The 17987-nt window shown below is 41.3% G+C and overlaps 1 protein-coding gene across 3 annotated transcripts in view; it reads right to left on the reverse strand.

Moving 5' to 3' along the window:
- Positions 1-14208, reverse strand: part of CWF19L2 (CWF19 like cell cycle control factor 2) — a 79340-nt gene extending 65132 nt beyond the window's left edge. Inside the window, exons 1-5 of one of the 3 annotated variants that reach the window (XM_042792176.1) lie at positions 14098-14199; positions 12811-12991; positions 10911-11026; positions 9475-9513; positions 496-606 (exon numbers count right to left, since the gene is read on the reverse strand). In XM_042792176.1, the coding sequence (XP_042648110.1) occupies positions 496-606; positions 9475-9483 (120 nt within the window). In that variant the 5' untranslated portion in view covers positions 9484-9513; positions 10911-11026; positions 12811-12991; positions 14098-14199. Of the gene's footprint in view, positions 1-495; positions 607-9474; positions 9514-10910; positions 11027-12810; positions 12992-14097 lie in introns of all 3 variants that reach the window. The other 2 variants (XM_042792178.1, XM_042792179.1) reach the window with 2 other exon arrangements.
- Positions 14209-17987: the final 3779 nt, after the last annotated feature.

The raw sequence follows: 17987 nt of genomic DNA on the forward strand, positions 1-17987 counted from the left end.
TCTTTTTCACTGTAACTAAGGCACTATAACTATACATAGAATATCTTCTACATTACATTTATTTGGGTCAAATCTATTTCCTCAGGAATCACTGCATCATCAACATACATCTGTTCTTTGTTGAAATATCTGCACAGATTTCTTCACTAAAAGGATGCGATATTCGGAGGTTCCATTAGGACTTCTCCTGTGAATGACTACAAAAGGGACTGCTACAAAGCCTTGGACCCTCCACATTTCTTCCCATGGGACTATTCTTGTCTGGCAGGGCTTGTTCTTCTGCATTTGGTAGATGTAAAAGCTGGAATTGAATGACATACATTTTAACTCTTTCTGAGTATAAGATTATTTCCACTTATAAAAAGCTAGTATCAAAGCATAAAATTCAGAAATCAGGAGGTCTTTAAAGATTGTTTTAAAGCTCTCCAAGCCTTCTGTTCATACAAACATGCTGTAAAGCTAACAACACAATTCAGTGATTTACAGTTCTGCCACCTTTTCCACTTGTTCCACGCGTTCATTCACATCATCAAGCAACCACGTATCTTCACCTCGTAGATGCTTTAGCAGCTTGTGCCTCTGCTCCTTTTGATAACTAATTTTGGCCTAAGACAAACAGAGAAGAAGAATAACCAGGCAGAGTTCAGAAGCATTTGCTTACAGACGCACCTCTGTAAACCACACTGACACAACCATACACAATGTTGAGAACTGTGCTTGAGAACTTTTCCTTGTAGAGGACTGCAATAAAAATACTTTTGGATTATGTGTTAAAGTGGAAACTCAGTTAAAACACATTATGCACCCTTCTCCTTCAAGCAACAGCTTTGCAGCTCTGATTTTATCCTATCATCCTGAACGAGGGTGACACAAAGGCATTCAACTTCCGTTCTTTATTCTTAGAAGTCTTGTGTTCTTACAGCCTTTATGAGCTGCATATGATACGATATAGTGGAATTCTGATTTTCTATTTCAAAAAATTCCCTGGGCAATTACCCAACTGCAAACCACAGCTCCCTATCTGTTAACTTGAGAAGTTAGCAAGCCTGTCTTTGTGCACATTCAATTTTGAAAATATCTCAGCCAGGTGCAAAACTTGGAACTGCAGAAGTCCACTCTCTCAAGGAGTATACAGATATGCTTAGCATTTTGGGATGCAGAATGTTTTTCTGATTATGGAGATAAAACTAAAAATACTTTTATTACTACTTCTGATAAAATAGTAACCACTACAGGCAGTTTCAATTCCTGAAAAGGATTTTTATAAACCTTATCAATTAAATAACAACCTTTTCAGCCTTTGAAGTTCCCTCTATTACTTTCAGGAGAAACATGACTTTCACAAATAAGTTTACTTAAATATAACTTGCCATTAGAAACCTGAGATAAGTTATTTTGTATTATTACAACTCTAATTTTGTGTGAGATAACCCTTGAAAGTTTGAGCTTGCTTTTGGTTGTTTGTTTGGGGTTTAGTGGTTTTTTTTAGATAACTAAAGTCAAAGCAAAAACTAAAGGTGGAGTTTTGTTTTGATCCTGAAACACCAAGTTTTACCAGAAAGTGTATTCAACCATAAACCAAGGAATTGCATACAAATTTTGAAAAGACCAGTATTTAAAAAATAAAATATCTCAGGAAATTAGACAATCAGTCTTTCCTCCTGGTCAGCTATTAGTGCTCTGTAACAAACTCCAGATACAAGCCTGTGCACTACACAAGACAGTAACCTTCCTACCGTGGGCCAGTTTCTCTTTTTTTGATACAGCCAAGAAGAAAATCTGCATCTTTTGTACTGATAGAAAACAAGGTTTGCAGGAGGATGACCAGCATACCGTAAGGGGTCAATGAACACAAATACATGCTAAAAATAAGATTAAAAGGGTTTTTTTAAAAAAACCTAACTCATGAGATAGGAGTGTTGTTGTATTTTTTAACATTGTCATTAACAATATTGAAAGTGGCACAAAGAACAACAACAAAAAAAATCAAAATACTACACGTGTGCAAACAAAGCAACCTTTTAAACCTTCATTGCCTACTTCCTTAAAAGCCCCAGGTGATACTTTCTAATGCACTTAAATGCAAGCAAAGCAAGGCTGCGACCCAGAATTCTTTGTTTTAAAAGAAGGGACTTTGCAAAACAAAAACACCAAAAAAATAGTTTAAGTCAGCTTGGATAAAGAAACCAAGACAGGGACTTCCATCTGTAGAATCAATCTGAGAGTCTACAAGGGTGAATGCTGCATCTTAAAATTCAAAAGGCAGGGGTAAAGAAATAACGAGTTAAGAGCACATTGAGACATTTATTCCAATATCAAAAGAGTTTTTCAGTTTATAAATAAACAAAGCCACAAAAGAATAAACAGGACTATAATTCAGTGAGAGTAAAATAGCTGTTCAACATAACGTAGGGTCACCAAAACCACCCAGGACTCCAAAAAATTAAGTTATGTTTCCTGCTACCTCTCCATAATCCAGATCACTCACTGGTGGCCACCTTGAGACATCTATCCATCTGGGCCAATACCCTTGAAAGTTCATGTGGAAATCACTGAATGGTATTTTCTGTTCTAGTCCATACAGACAATGATGGCCCTTCTGCTATTCACATGACTAAAAGAACGTAACTAAGCATGCCACATTCATGGTCAAGTGAAGGGTAATAATGTCAGCTATGCACCTCACAAACTGTCTACAAGCCACACATACACAACCCTTAAGCTTACAACTGGACAAAGATGAAACAGTGGAGATAAAGGGAACTTGAATATACTTCTAGATGGGAAAAGCACTACAAAAACAGACTCCAAACTTGTTCCATGTATAATTGTGGAGCAAACATGTTGGCAAGGTTTAGACTGGGAAAAGGACAGGCTTTCTGCATACTCCATTTCACATTTGGTTAAGAAAGACCTGCAGCTGGAATCAACAGTTCCCTTCCACCCTTTCAGCAGCTCTTGGGTATATAAATCTATAAGCATCTCAAATAAAGGCCAATCAAGATCAGCTTGTCGACATGTCTTCATTTAATAGGCTCTCTGCCTGTCTAGGAAGATTCAGCCTCCTACATTTCTCTATAATAACAGGTATATTCTAATTAATATTACTATTTCCTACATGTTATCAAAGTTACAAATATGCATTGCATAAAATGAAGTTAACATTATAAATAAGGTACAAAAGGAGCTTTTATACTTTTTATTAGATCTAAGAATAAATAGAAAAAATACAGCCAAATATTTAGGTAATTGAGATACATGATCCTAATAAAAGAGGTGGATCATCATTTTGGCTGAAGTATACAAGTGCATAATCAGAACGCAGAATGACTAGAAATCATCATCAAACTGCAGACTGATGTCTCCAGAATACTAAATGAAACAGGATTGGGCAAGATGAATCTGTAGAGGCAGTACAACCAGACTGCTAAAAAGAGAGAGAAAGACACAAAAACATCAGGTGAAAGTTTGTTTCTTCTTAGAGAAAGATAGAAAATATAGAAGATTCTTAACAATATCTGAATGTAAAATAAAAAGAAAGCTGCCTAGAAATCTAAAAAGATAAAATAAGTTGTATTTTCACCTAAATTATCATTTTAACACAAGACTAGGGTTAGCAGCAATACCCTCTGATCCTTTCTATCTCTAAAAACTATCTGGCTCCCTCTACCATCAAATTAAAATATTAATTTTTATTGTTGGTGAAGGCTTTCCCCTCACACACACACATACAATTATTTCAAGTAGGGGAGAGGAAGAAAATCAGTCAACACTACTTTATTAGCTTCAAACCTTAGCTTTCTCTTCTATTAGTCTTTTATAATGACACAGGGCTTACTACCATCTTATAAAATGTCGAAAAGGAATAAATACAAGTTAAATCCCCTGTCACACTTACCATTCTGTGCTGTAAAGTTCAACTGTAACAGTTTCACATCTCTCAACCCACAGGAGCTCAAGCATTTAATTCACATTAAGGTTTGTTAATAGTTTATGATACCACAAAAATATCCAACAATTTATCCTTTCCCCTTTACAAATGAATACTTAACATTAGGTGCATTTTAGGTCAGCACTGCAATATTTTTAAGTTTTTTCTCCATAAATACATTACGAAAGTACCTGTTTCAGCGTAATGCATTAATTATGGAAATGACTGTTCATGCTACACATGAACACAGAGGACCATTACAAGCAACAATCTGTCAAGAAGGGCAAGCATCATGCTACATTACATACTTATGCAACACCCTAATAAAGTTGCTCATAGTCTCTTTTGCAACAAGCACGGGTGAAGTACGATGCTGGCAAAGTACTCTGAAAGGTCTGTTGGTAAGGTGCTATAAAAATAATTACAGCACTATGTTAGCAAGGTTTGCCAGGGTGAACAGAGCCAAACTGTTGTCTTTACCACAAGCAGGCCAAAGGGCCTTGGATTTTACAGCCCTATCTGAACAAGGAAGGAAATCAAGGTCAGGGAAAGTGCTTTCTGGTTTTCTTTAGTTAGGTCATTAAGGCCAGCCTGTATGGCTGCTGACAACAGTATATTCTAAATGAAGAATAAAACGCTCCAGACAGCCTATAATATGCTGCAGACACAATCACCAAAAGCTGTAAAAATTACACCATGCTACCCGAGGAAGAAGCAGAAAAGATGAAAGACACTGCAAATGGCCAAGGTCTAGGTTGCACAATAAATGGAGGTTGTTACACAACAGCATCCCAAAGATGTCCAGAAGGGATGGAGGGATGTCACCTAGGGAAGCTAAAACACTTCCTCTCCAGCTCACAAAAATCCCGACCAACACTCTTTCCTGACCCCAACTCCGTTTACCGTTTCAGTGCTCACCAAGGCCAGAGAAAATTTTCCAGAGACCACACAATTTCTGATCTTTAACTGTGGCCAACCTCTAGTTCTTCAGATAATAATTACCACCATTCAGTAGCCAACCTCCCCATCCAAAAGAAGAAAAATTCCCTTTTTCTCTAACAAGCAATCAGAAGAAACTCTACAGCACAACACCAGATCAATAGAATGTGACAAAATCATCCAACACAGAGCAACAGCTAAGCTGCTCTAATGGCTGCCTGTCACCCAAGGGCAGGGCTCCATTCCCCTACCTCTCCTCTCCGTACTCCCCCTCACATGTTCCACCATCTTCCCTGCAGAAGCCTGTCCCAGCACTCCAGCCTCAGGGGAAGCCACCTGAGGGACACCATCCTGACACAAAATGAATCCCGCCAATGGGTGCAGCTTCCCGCAGATCAAGCTTCCGAGCTGCCCCTCTGGCAAAGTCATCAAGGCTACCAGTTTAAGCAAAAGGAACGAGGGAAAAAATGTGCACTTTGGGGAAGATGAAGTGTGGGGAAAAAAAACTCCTTTCAGCAACAGCTTTTTGTTCAAGACAAGTTCAAAAGATCTAACACCTAGTCCAGTCCTTCAAAAATCAACATAAGGCACCCAAAATCTAAACAACCTTTTCTTTCTAATTTCCAGATGACCTCACTTCCTTTCATACAAACCATTCCACTCATTTACCAGTTCCAATATTCAGCTATCAGAAAGGTTGCTGTGGCCTGTATTACCATCCCAGCTTCCATCATCCTAAAGCTCAGGGCTGGAGAGCCCTGGTCATACGAGTGCTTACCTTCAGGGAACCTGAACATACCCCTCCTTGCTGTTCCGATGCTTTTATACCAATTCTCTATCTGAATAACACACTTATTTTCATGAATGCTTAGACCATTCTTCTACCCTCGATATTCTGATTATTGTTATATCCACAAAGTTTTCCCAAGGAGGACAGCAGTGGAAACACAAGAAAGAGCTTAGCTTTCACCCAACTTGCCAAATCACAACTGGTCAGAGTGCTACCTGCACCTCCACCTCCTCCAGACACAGCTGTGCCAGCTGAAAATGTCACCACTCTTTGTCATTCTCACCTGCCAAAAGGCACAGAAGACAAGTCACTGAAATGACCATCACTTAAAATAATTTAAGCTTCTTGTCATCAATAATCATTACAGAACAGTCAGACATGATTTAAAGACCAGACTGTAGGAGGTGTCAACCTTCACTCAGAAGCATCTGCGAGGCAGTAACTGTTTCTGCTGGTACAGCTGCACACAACAGATGAACAGATGCACTGCAGTAGCTACTACTGCTAGGAAACTGTAGGCAGATGCTTCACATTAGTGTAGGACCTCTCCACTTCTGTGGCAGAGCAAGCTCTAAAGGGAGGACTTACAGAATGTAATAATGATGACATCTGTCTTCATCACTCACCTTCTAAAATGACCTGTCTGTTAAATCAAAGATGTTGATTACAAAAATGTATATAGAGGTGCTTTGTCAAAAATCTGAAAACCTTCTGTGAAAAGGCATTATTCATTTCTCAGTGCTGTTACTCTCCTAATATCACTCAAAGATTTAAGTGAGTATAGTAATATTGATATGCTTATTCCCTTCAACAGACAGTCAGGGATGTAGCACTTCATAAAGGCTTTAAAAGAGAAAGAACAAAAAGGAGGTGCTTAGTATTACAGCACAGAAGCAACTTCCAACAAATAACAGCTCTATAACCCCTAACAGTCATATGTTTTGCTATTAATTTCTGTGTAAGGAGAAATTTCTGTAATTTTCCACTGAAAACTGAAGTGTAAAATACTGATGAAGCATTCCATCACCTCGGCAAATATTAATCACTGCAACAACCCAATAGTTAGGCTTTTATGAGGAAATACCTGATCATACTTCACCAGGAAAAGCTGCTGATTTCTCAGCTTGTTTAGAACTCAAATACAGTGAACTCTGATACTGTTACACATTGGGGTTTTTAAGTTTTAGGTTGTATTTTCAAAGAAAATAAATCAAAAAATGTAAACCAAAAATAAAGGTAGAGGTCTAAGTCAAAAGCATCAAACAAGATGTGTCCAAAAGTAATGGTTTGCACATCTGAAAACATTTTTTTCAGAAACCTAAGTAAGTAAAACTAAACACACAATTTATTCTTTGTGGAATTAACCTGTCTCAAGGTATCATTTTATTTATACTGTTCCAAGAATATATCCTATTCGTTTGAAATACTGAGTGAGGTCTTTCTTACTACACTGAACTCTTTTTTTTTTTTTTTTTTTTTAAATCAGTATGTACTGCTATCAAGAAAAACTTGTAATCTCAGTAAGACAGGATTTTCTGCACAAGGAATGGTCAAATCACATCACCCTCAGTGACCAAAGAGTGAAAGACTCAGATTACACAAAAAAAAACCCAAGTAACAGAAGAGTAACCCTGAAGTGCAGAAATACCATGTCATAGGACAGATAGAAGAATAATTCAAAATTTAATTACTGCTAGTTTTTACCAAAAAAAGCAGAATTCATGTCTAAGAAAAGTATACATCCCTGCACTTACCAAAACACCCATCAGAATATTTTCTTGTTCTAAACTTGCAAACTAAAACAGCAGTGTCATGAACTACTGCACTCATCAAAACAAGACACTATTTCTGGAGCCTAATAACAATTTGCACATCAACACTTAATTATTTGATTAGTGATCATTATCATAAACATTACCAGCTGCTGGGTTCTACCAGTGCAGTTGGGAGGACAGACTGCACAAAAGAATACAGTTCCCAAATTTAAAACAGAAATCTCAATTAATGAGCTGGATTGTATTTTAGTTCTTCAAAAGAAGTGTAAGTTCATAACCAGCAAAAAACATGAAATAGTAAATAAATTAACTAACAGCAACATCTTCTATTCAGCTTCTTTTAAATGTAAAAGCTACTAAAGAAATCTATTCTACTTCTATAACTGTTTCAAAATCTACTATATTTTTGATCTCTTGATTATTGCAGATATAGAATCTGCAACAGTGAACTAATCAGATTCTTCTACCGAGCTCAGTGATTTGGAAAGAATTACTTCCAAAGAGATAGTGAAGGTTGTCTCAGACTCCTCACTGTACTAACCCTCAAGACCAGAGTTAAAGAGTTCCCTTTTATCTTAGCCCAAACTACATATCCTATAGAACAAAAGACAGACTAATCATTTCCAGTATTTCATAACAAAAAGTTTCTTAAGGTGAGTTGGTTGAACATATCATCTTTCCAGAAACAGAACTACTGAAGTACAGTCATCTCTGTAAACTTCTTGGATTATCAGAAGCAAAGCCCTACGCAGTTTCCCAAGTGTCTTTACCAAGGCAAAAAGCAGGAGCTTCCAAGATTGCAATCACCGAGTGTCATGACCCACATTTGGAAAGTCCCTGTGCATCTCTTTTTCTGCCTTTGCAAGCAAGTCAGTCAAAATGCATAGATAAAGCCTTGCAGTATTTTTCTCCCAGTTGTGTTCCATCACTATAGCAGCAGGCCATCTAACCATAATCAGAGTAACCTAACTAAAGCAGAGAAAGTCAATACACTTAAGACATTAATCCATTCTTACTTACTCATAGTATCAATAACATACATATTTTAATGGGCAGATGAACATCTTTAGGAGTCCATAAGCATCAAAAATACTTCATTTTCTTCAAACGAGGACTGGTTTTCCTTCCCCAATAAGAAGTAGGGAAGCAAAAATAGCCTACCAACCAATTTGTCATTTGGAAGCTTTTTCCTGCATAAAATTTCAGGCAGAGTACTCCCAAGGGGAGGTTACTTTTTTCATTTGTCTGTTTTCTGCTTTCTTCTTTTTCTGAATGGTCAGAGGAAAAGAAAGATTTTTCAAACCTGCTTGTGATAAAACCTGGTTTTTTCTTAATAAACTCTCTTTTGAATTAAGTTCAAAACATAACAAAAAAAAAAAAAAAGGAGTTCAAACTTAGCTAAGTACTGACTATTTCTAGATGTGGGATACTTAATGGGAACAACATCAATTACTTAAAATAAGTACAGAAGATTTAACCACTCTATCAAATGCTGTTTTAAATGGTACTATGTCACCACGTCTGAAGTACTAGTATATATTACATATATATCTGTATTTTATATAGGATATCCACATATATATTCATCTCCAGGCTTTGCAAGTTACAGTGTGTCTCAACTTCAAGGAAGACAGAAATGTTATTCTGTCAGCACAAAAGTGGCAGCAAGTCAGTTCCACTTCTGAAAAGCAGACAGCAGAGGACTGACATGGCAACTACAACATCCTCGTGCTTCCATGTTACAAAATGATGGGTTGGTTTTGCACAAAAATAAGAGTAGCTACATGAGAAGTCTTAAAAATTTCACCATTTTACATAGCTTAGTGTTAGGTTACTCGGTCCATAAATGGGAAGATGCGATAAGTTTTTTTAGAGAAATTTAGGGAAGAAACTCTTTATCAGCCAAAACAAGGATAAAGGAAGCTCTATAGCCTCCTTTGTCCCACACTGACTTAAATAGGATAAAATGTTTATTATACAGTTTTGATAACATTCTAAAACTCTGGTACAGAAAGGGCAGTGGGAGGGCAACTACCAACCTTCAACATGTCGTCTCCTTACTTCAACTTTACTTCTTACTGCAAGGAAAAGAAATAGTTCAAGGACATACGTATGATGATGATCACAGAAATTCCACAAGCAACAGCAATGAAAAACATCTGATCATTAATGTACATTTCAGTGCTACCCAATGCACCCAAAATAACCTCTGAAAGTCATGGAGTCTGGCTCAGCTTTAGGTTGCTTGGAAGTGGAGAGGTAACACCGTGGAAAAATAACACAGACTCCAGAATGTGCACTTCCAGTAAGAAGCTAAAAAGTCGTATTGCAAAAGTTTCTCAATGGCCACATAGGGACCAAGCACCTCTAATGGTTAAATCCTGTAGAAAACAGTGTCACTTTCTCAAGACCCCTTCCTACACCCCACAACAAAATGGACTTGTAAAACCATAGTGCCTAGTATTTCACAAATTATACTTCATCCTGCTTCCCCATATTGAATTTCTCAGTGCTCTGTCCTTCTCAAAACTGAGAATCTGTGCTAGTATCCCATCTGAAACATGTCCTGTAGTGTCCAGGGAAGCTGGTAAAAGTAGATACAGGGTTAAGCCCAAAATGACACATCTCCAGAATACTCCTGTATCCTCCAGCAATTTGAGGCTCAGCAGCTTTTCAGTCAATAACTTTCAACATATATTTTTGCTTTTAGGCTATTCTTGTCTGGATAGAAGTGTCAGTAATTGCAACATGCTATACAAGAGGCCCTACAAATTCTCTGTGCATCATCTGATTTCTTTTGCCTGCGCTGAGACAGCTATCTGCAAAACCCTTAATACCACCTAGTTCTTGTGTTGAAAGAAACAGCAGATAGCAATTCTGTACTCCCTTCTCCATATCACCTATGATTTTACAGAACTTTCTCACATTAACTTTTTTCAGCCTATTTTTCCCCATCTCAAAACCTTTAGTCTCCTTGGACAGTCTGTACCAGGATAATTTCTGACACATTTCTTCCCACCCTCTCCAAGGCTATTCTATTCTCCTTGAGATGCTGGGACCAGGAATGCATACACTATTTGATATTATACAGAAATCAGTAATATGTCTGTGTAACCATTTCTTTTATTTTTTGCTCCTTCCCCAGTAACTGCTAGCACTTGATTAGTTTTTGTCTGAGCATCTCTGTAGTGCTATTATCACCCCAGTTGTTAGTCTTGAGTGGTAAAATGTCAACTCTGAGCCACTGTTGTATACAGAAAATTAGGGTTACCTTCCCCCAGGAAATTAGGGTTGTGCATTTGGTTTTATTTAGGGTTGCACAAAAGTTGCAGATATGTTTTTAAGATTTCCATCTAGGAATAATTTGTATTCATGGAATTTAAAAAACATGCTGAACAATACAAGGATGGTCTGTTTCTTGTTCAATGAAAAGAAAAAGAAATCACAAAATTCAACACAGATCCTATATACATACCTTGTAATACAGCACATCTTATCGATAAGAAAACATAGCAGATTTAGTTTCTTTCTAAAACCTCCAAACCAATTTTTCTAATCTTCTTCAATAAGGCTGATGAGCAGCATCTAAACCTACAAGAATGTATTAATACTGAGAGTTAGGACCTATGAAGCTACATTACCATCGAAGACCTCTTGAGACATATCCTAACAGTAAGAAGCATGATCTCTTCCGTGTAGGCTTTCTAACACCAACTCAAACTCTCCCAAAACCAACTTCCGCCCCTTTTCCCCACACATCCTCTGTACAAACAATTGTTCTCATCATCAACTTCAACCTTTTCTCTATGAGAGTAGCTTTGGCTCATTGCTGTAGCGTTTCTGCAACACTACTGGAACCAAACCTCCCTTCTCAGATTTACTGCCTCCCTGACTGAGACTTACCTAAACATGAGGAGAGGTTAAATACAAATTCATTGACTTTTCTACAGATTGCAGCATATTTAATACCACAATCCAGTTTCTATAAAAACATCACAAAAGTCTTTAATGCTACATCTCTTACTTCAGATTTTATTTTAGAGATATTAACAAAAAAAAAAAAAAAAACAAGTAAAAACCATCCACAAATATTTGGAAAGAAGAAGTTATATCAAATTTTTGAAACAACATGCTCACAGAACACTTTTTCTTTCATGTTAAACAGTTGATGCAAACAGAAGCAAATAAGAGGAAACAGATTATTTAATAAACTACTTCAGTAACGCCCGACCCTGTAAAAAGCTTTTACAAAAAGTAACCATTTATCCATGTTTTTTATTCAGGCTGGCAGCCTGTCACAAGTGGGGTCCCCCCAAAATCAATCCTGGGCCCCACACTACTCAGCATCTTCATAAAAGATCTGGATGATGGGACTGAAAGCACCCTCACCAAGTCTGCTGATGACAACAAACTGGGTGGTGAGGTAGACATGTCAGAAGGGCACGACATCTTACAGAGACACCTGGAGAGGCTGGAAGAGCGGGCTAGCAAGAACTGTACAAAGTTTAACAAAGACAAGTGCAGGGTCCTGCCCCTGGAACGACATAACCCAAGAGCCCAGTATGGGTCTGGACCCGTGTGGCTGGGGAGCAGCCTTGCTGGAAGGGACCTGGAGGTCCTGGTGGACAATAAGCTGCACAGGGGTCAGCACTGCAGCAACAAAGGGAAATCAGATCCTGACCTGCATCCATTGGGGCATTACTAGCAGACACAGAGACATGATCATTCCACTCAGAACTTGTCAGGCCATGCCTGGAGTACTGTGTCCAGTTCTGGTCCGCACAATTCAAGACAGACACAGACAGACTGGATAGGGTCCAAAGGAGAGCCACAAAGATGATCAAGAAGAACCTGCCCTGTGTATAAAGGTTGAAGGAGTTAGGTCTTTCTCCCTGAAGAAGAGATGTCTAAGGGGGGACCTCATCACGGTGTTCCAGTACTTAAAGGACACCTATAAAGAAGGCAGATGCTCTCTCTTCACAAGGAAAGGACAAGGGATAGAATCCCCATCACTGGAGATTTTCAAGATGCATCTGAACAGAGCACTAGATAACGTCATCTAGGCTCCCTTTCCCACAAAAGGTTGGCCCAGGTGATCTTTCAAGGTCCTTCCAAGCAGGGGTGTTCTGTGATTCTAAGAAAGTGGCATTGCCTCTGACAGCTTGCTATACAAGTGGCACCAACTGAGAAGAAAAGGTAAAGTAGGATAATGGTGTCCTACATAAGTTTCAATTCCCGTTAAGAGTATTTTCTGAACATCCAAGAGGTTGAACTGAGCAAAGGCACTCTTAAATGTATCATACAGCAGTTCAAATAGAGCAAAAGACATTTTAACAACAGCAACAAACTTTTGCAGGATAGTATGATTCACTTACTAAGTTAAAGGAATTGTCTTTCAGCTGCTTGTCAAACGGGGAAGCACACAGTGCAGCAGGATCACCCCAGGTTTGTGAAGTCACTAAAGGGAACTTCTGTTGCCTAGAAATGGTTCCACAACTGTGCAAGGGAGACACCCACACAATATACTACCTGAAGTCCTCTGTCTTCCCACTTTGCCTTGAAAAAAGACATCACTACCGTGTAAGCCTTAGGCTATCCAGACCATCTTCCCATTACTTTTTTTTTCTGAAAATATGTTTGCCCAATAAGATTTGGATGCTGCTTATTTTGGCCTTCCTTCTTTAAAGAGCCCATCATCACAACCTCATATTTTTTTCCATACCCTGTTCTCCTTTTACACTTCTCTTTCCATACAGTTATCACCTACTCCTTAAACTTCAAAACAAGTCATGACATCTAATTGATGTGCCATTTACTATTTTATCATTCACTCTACCTACAAGTTACAACAAGAATCAGCAGCTTACTGCACAAGTACCAAACAGGGCATACAGGCAGGCTCTGAATAAAATGCATCAGGATTAGCAAAGTCTCCAAGTCACAACAGCACTACTAAAGCATCGGAGTGGGAGCCTCTGAATTGTTGGCTAAAACTACAAGAAGATACAACCAAGCAGGTAACATCCTGGCTCCATAAAAACAGGCTCTCCCACGTCTGTTCAAGATATTACAAGTTACTACTACTCCATGACCAGAGTGTTGTAATGGAGGGATACTAACTCCTTGAGGAAGGCCAGGAAGACAAGGAGAAGCAGTTGACTTTTATGTCTCATTTAAGGAAAGGTTGAAAGCAGGGACTGTTTAGCCGAGAGAAGGCCCGGGAGTGCAGGTGGTGTCATCTTATCAATGCATACAAATACCTGAAGAGAGCATAAAGATCGACCCTGGCTCTTTCCAAAGGTGTAAGCACAGAAACAGTTAATAAGTGAAGTACCAAGCAGATCAACGCCACAAGTGGCATAACACACGAACTCGGCTGGCCGCCACTCAAAACTCCGCTTCCGGTTGCTTTCTGCCACTGCCGATAACCCTTCGGGGCAGAAGGGGCTCTCCCCAGGGCCCACCCAACCCCAGCTGCCGCCGGCGGACCCATGGGCGGGGGCCGAGGCGAGGGCCGCCGCCGGGAGCGCACCGACCCCGCGCACGACGAGATCACCCAAACACCCTGCCGGGGGGAGACCGGGCCGGGCGAGACCGGACCGGACCGGACCGGGCCGGGCCGGGCCGGGCCGGGCCAGGCCAGGCCAGGCCGGGCAGCCCACCTGCGCCAGCAGCGCCTGCCGCTGCTCCCTGCGCGCCGCCGAGCTCCCTTCGCTCTCCAACCCGGACACCGTCACCCGCACCCACCGGAAACCAACCACCACGCAGCTGCCGTACGGCAGCCCCGCCGTACGGCAAGCCCGGAAGACTGTCGTAAACGGCGTCCCGGGCAACGGCGGGCTGAGCGGGGCGGGACAGGGCCGAGAGGGGCGGGGCGGGGCTGAGAGGGCAGGGGGCGGGGCGGGGCTGAGGGGGCGGGGCGGGGCTAGGGGGCGGGGCGGGGTGCGGAGGCGGTCCCCGGTCCGTCGGGGCGCCAGCTCTGAGCCGCTCTGGTGCCGCCAGCGTCCGGCTGTAACGCCCTCGGTCTCCTGACAGAGTTCCCCCAGCTTCTCTCATAGCTTCAGAATTACAGTCAGCCCACGGAAGGCTTTCCGTGGCCTCTTGGCCGCCGCCTGTGCTGCCTGACACAGAGGACCGCGACGTCCCGGGATGGGGCCGCTGACCCCTGGGCTCCCCGCTCCCGCCTGGCCCGAATTACCTTGCGTGAGCCCCGGCCTCCTCTTCGGAACCAACGTTAATGAGAAGTGAACAAGGGAAGCGTGGCCTGACCAATGCTCACACGCTTCAACTGTTTGTCCAGCTGTTTGACAGGGCTGCTACATCTCAAGTGAAGCAAATGTTTATCTGAGACATAATTTATTTGGAATGAGATCGGAGCATTATTAATATGCCCGACATCAAACATGTTCACAGTTGCTAAGTAATAACATTATTTAGGTAAAGGTCTGAGGAGAGTGCTTGGGTAAATTGTTAGCTGTGTGCATGGGACAGCATGTTTTCAAAGTGATAACTGTAATTTAATCATCATCTCCGTGGTGGTAGTAAATGTGTAAATTGCATTTGCATCTTTGCTCAATTTATGCTTTGTCAGTGAGCAACATCTCAAGAAAGACCTGTTGTAGATCACTGGTAGAGGATGGTAACCGATAGAGCGTCACAGGCACAGGCTGGAAAAGCAGCACGTGAACCCTCTTTGGAGAGCCACTTACAAAGCAAATGGACACAAAAGAAGTTCCAGCAGGATTGAGTAGTACTATGCTCAGTCCTTAGCTATGTGCAGCAAAGTACAGTGGTTGAGGGAGGAGAGGTAAGAAAAGCATGTGGTTGGCCCAGTAAGGAAAACCTCTTCTCTGATCATGACGTGCTCTTCTTACTGACAGACTGGTTTCCTTCCATCCCAGTGTTACCGCTTGCTCCAGGCAGCCAGCAGCGCATCTCAGATGAGTGCTACCTAATTCACTCAGCACACAGCCGGGCATATCGGCCTAATAGATTTATATTAAATCTAAGCAGCAAATTGATAATCCATGAGCTGACCCAACTGGTTGTGACAATCAGTTTAGGAAGTATTCGGAAGAGCTGCCTGAGGACAGAGAGCCTGGCAACTGTGGCAGAGCGTGGACAGTGACAGCCATGGACGATGTCTTCCTCCAGTATGGGAGTGAGAACAGGGAATGTGTTTTCTACAGCTGGAATTTACAGCCAAAGAAGAGAACTCAAAGCAGGGTGTGAACTTTTGCAGTATTTGGTGGTGTTCTTGATATCTGTGACCCTCTACATAATATACATCATATTAGGCAGTACTGTAAATTTTAATTTAAAAACACATTTCCAGTACTCCTGTTTTTAGGAGAGAAAGCATGATGCAAATACACTGTAGAATCTCAAAAAATTAATAACAATAAAAACTAGAAAGCTATTTTGTAAATACGATCATTCTGCTGTTGGGGTTTCTGAGATCTGACTTTAATTTTGAAGTCGGCAGTTAGGGAAAGGATGCCATCATTTAATCTTACTTCCTCTCATCATCCAAGAAAAGGATTTTCTCAGAGGAAGCAGCAAAAACAAAAGTTTAGTCTTATTTCTTTCAAGTTATTAATATGTCTGAGGGCTCCTCACATGCTCAGAAATCTCTAGTGAGCGTATAGAACAAGTCCTTGCTATACCACTTTTAATGGTCAGCTGGGCACCTCTGTTTAGTCATCTCATTCTCAGTGCCAAAATTAAGCACACTAATAAAACAGTAATGTTTCAGAGATACTGATCTTTGCTGAACTCCTACAGGGAGGCACAGACCTTGCAGAGTGAATTATTATTTCCCATTTAATGGCACATTTCACGCTTTCTCTGAAAGAAGCTGGTAATTCTCCAACTGACCTGTGTTATAAACCTCTATGCTGCTAACCTTCATTGCTTGCCTTCAGCGCTCTGTTTGATATTTTATTTTTATATGAAAAAGGTTGGAAAAAATCCTCTCCGCTGATTGTGATCCTGTGCAGTTTTCTTTAAGCAAAAGGCAATGATTCACTAGGGAAAAGGGGTTCTTTAGGAATATGAAAATCTTTTTCCACAGTGCTGTTGGGGAGAGTTTCTTACCTCAATTTTAACAACACATTCTGAAGTCTTCATATTTGTCCTGGGTTTGAGTGGTGGGGTTTTTTGGTAGCAGGGGAGGGGGCTATAGGGGCGGCCCCCTGTAAGAAGCTTCTCAAAGCTCCCCCAGCTCCAAGTCAGCTCCACCTCTGCACCAAAACTGAACCAATCGAATGCTCCTCTGCGATAATGTATTTAAGAAGGGACATGGTGACGGGCAGTGGGACTGGTGAGGAGGAGTTGCTGCAGCTGCGTGAACATCAAGGTCAGTGGAGGAATGGAGGAAGAAAGGAGGGGGGAGGTGTGCCGGAGCAGAGACCCCCCTGTATCCTGTGGTGAGATGGCAGGACAGCCCCCCCGCTGCCACCCATAGAGATCTACGGTGGAGCAGAAACTGATTTATGGCCTGTGTGTTTCACATGGTTGATCAAGGTGTCTGTGCCCAAAGAAGGCCGGGGTCTTGTGGGAAAAGGTAGACCCCGCTGTTGTAGTTCAGCGCTGGGAGGATTGCAGCATGCGGGGGTGTCCCACGCTGGAGCAGCTCAGGAAGGGCTGCAGCCCGTGGGAGAGACTCCAGTCGGAGAAGTTTGGTATCCCACGTCAGAGCAGTGTAGGGAAACTCTGTGGCCCATGGGAGGGACTCATGTTGGAGAAAGCTTATGGAGGACTGTCTCCTGTGAGAGGGGGACCATGATGGAGCAGGGGAAAGAAGTTCCAGAAGCTCCCCCCACTGAAGATGGAAGAAGCAGCAGCACTGACTGCACCCCCCATTCCCTGCCCCTGTGCCACTGGGGGAGGAGGTAGAGATATCGGGAGCAGAGCTGAGCCTGGGAAGAAGGGAGGGGTGGAGGGAAGGTCTTCAATATGTGGCAATGCTTCTCGCTGACCTACTTTGTTAAATGTTGGTGGTGGTGTCTGTAATAAATCTGTTCTTTTTTTCTTCCCCTAACAAGTCTGCCTTTTGCCCGTGACCATAATGGGTGATCTGCCCCTCCTGGTCCTATCTTGAATCCCAAGCCTGGCTCATCTGCCCCTTCTCATCACTAGAAGAGAAGGGAGGACTGAGCAACTGCGTGGTGTTTGGCTGTCAACCAGGCTCAAACCACGACAATATTAAAGAAGAACAATATGCAGTAGGATGCTGGCGGAGGACAGAGAGGGGGTACATCCAAGTGAAAATGTATTTAGTTTCAGTTAATTCTCACTCTGTTTATTTTTAAAACCACCTGGTTTTGAGTTGGCATTGGTACTGCTGAGCAGTCATTTACATTCAGTTCTGAGGGATGACTTAGACTGGGCTGGGAAATTTCAATGGCTTGTCTAAGAAATAAAAATGTCAGTCCTTGGAGGAAGTACAGGGGAAAACAAAAAACAACAACAACAACAACAACAACAACAAATGATGCAATTATGGGGAAAAGCATATTTCTTTTATAGAAATTTCATTATGTTTCCTCAG

The sequence above is a fragment of the Tyto alba genome, unplaced genomic scaffold (assembly GCF_018691265.1).
Source record: "Tyto alba isolate M040663 unplaced genomic scaffold, T.alba_DEE_v4.0 Super-Scaffold_2, whole genome shotgun sequence".
Classification (NCBI taxonomy): Eukaryota; Metazoa; Chordata; class Aves; order Strigiformes; family Tytonidae; genus Tyto; species Tyto alba.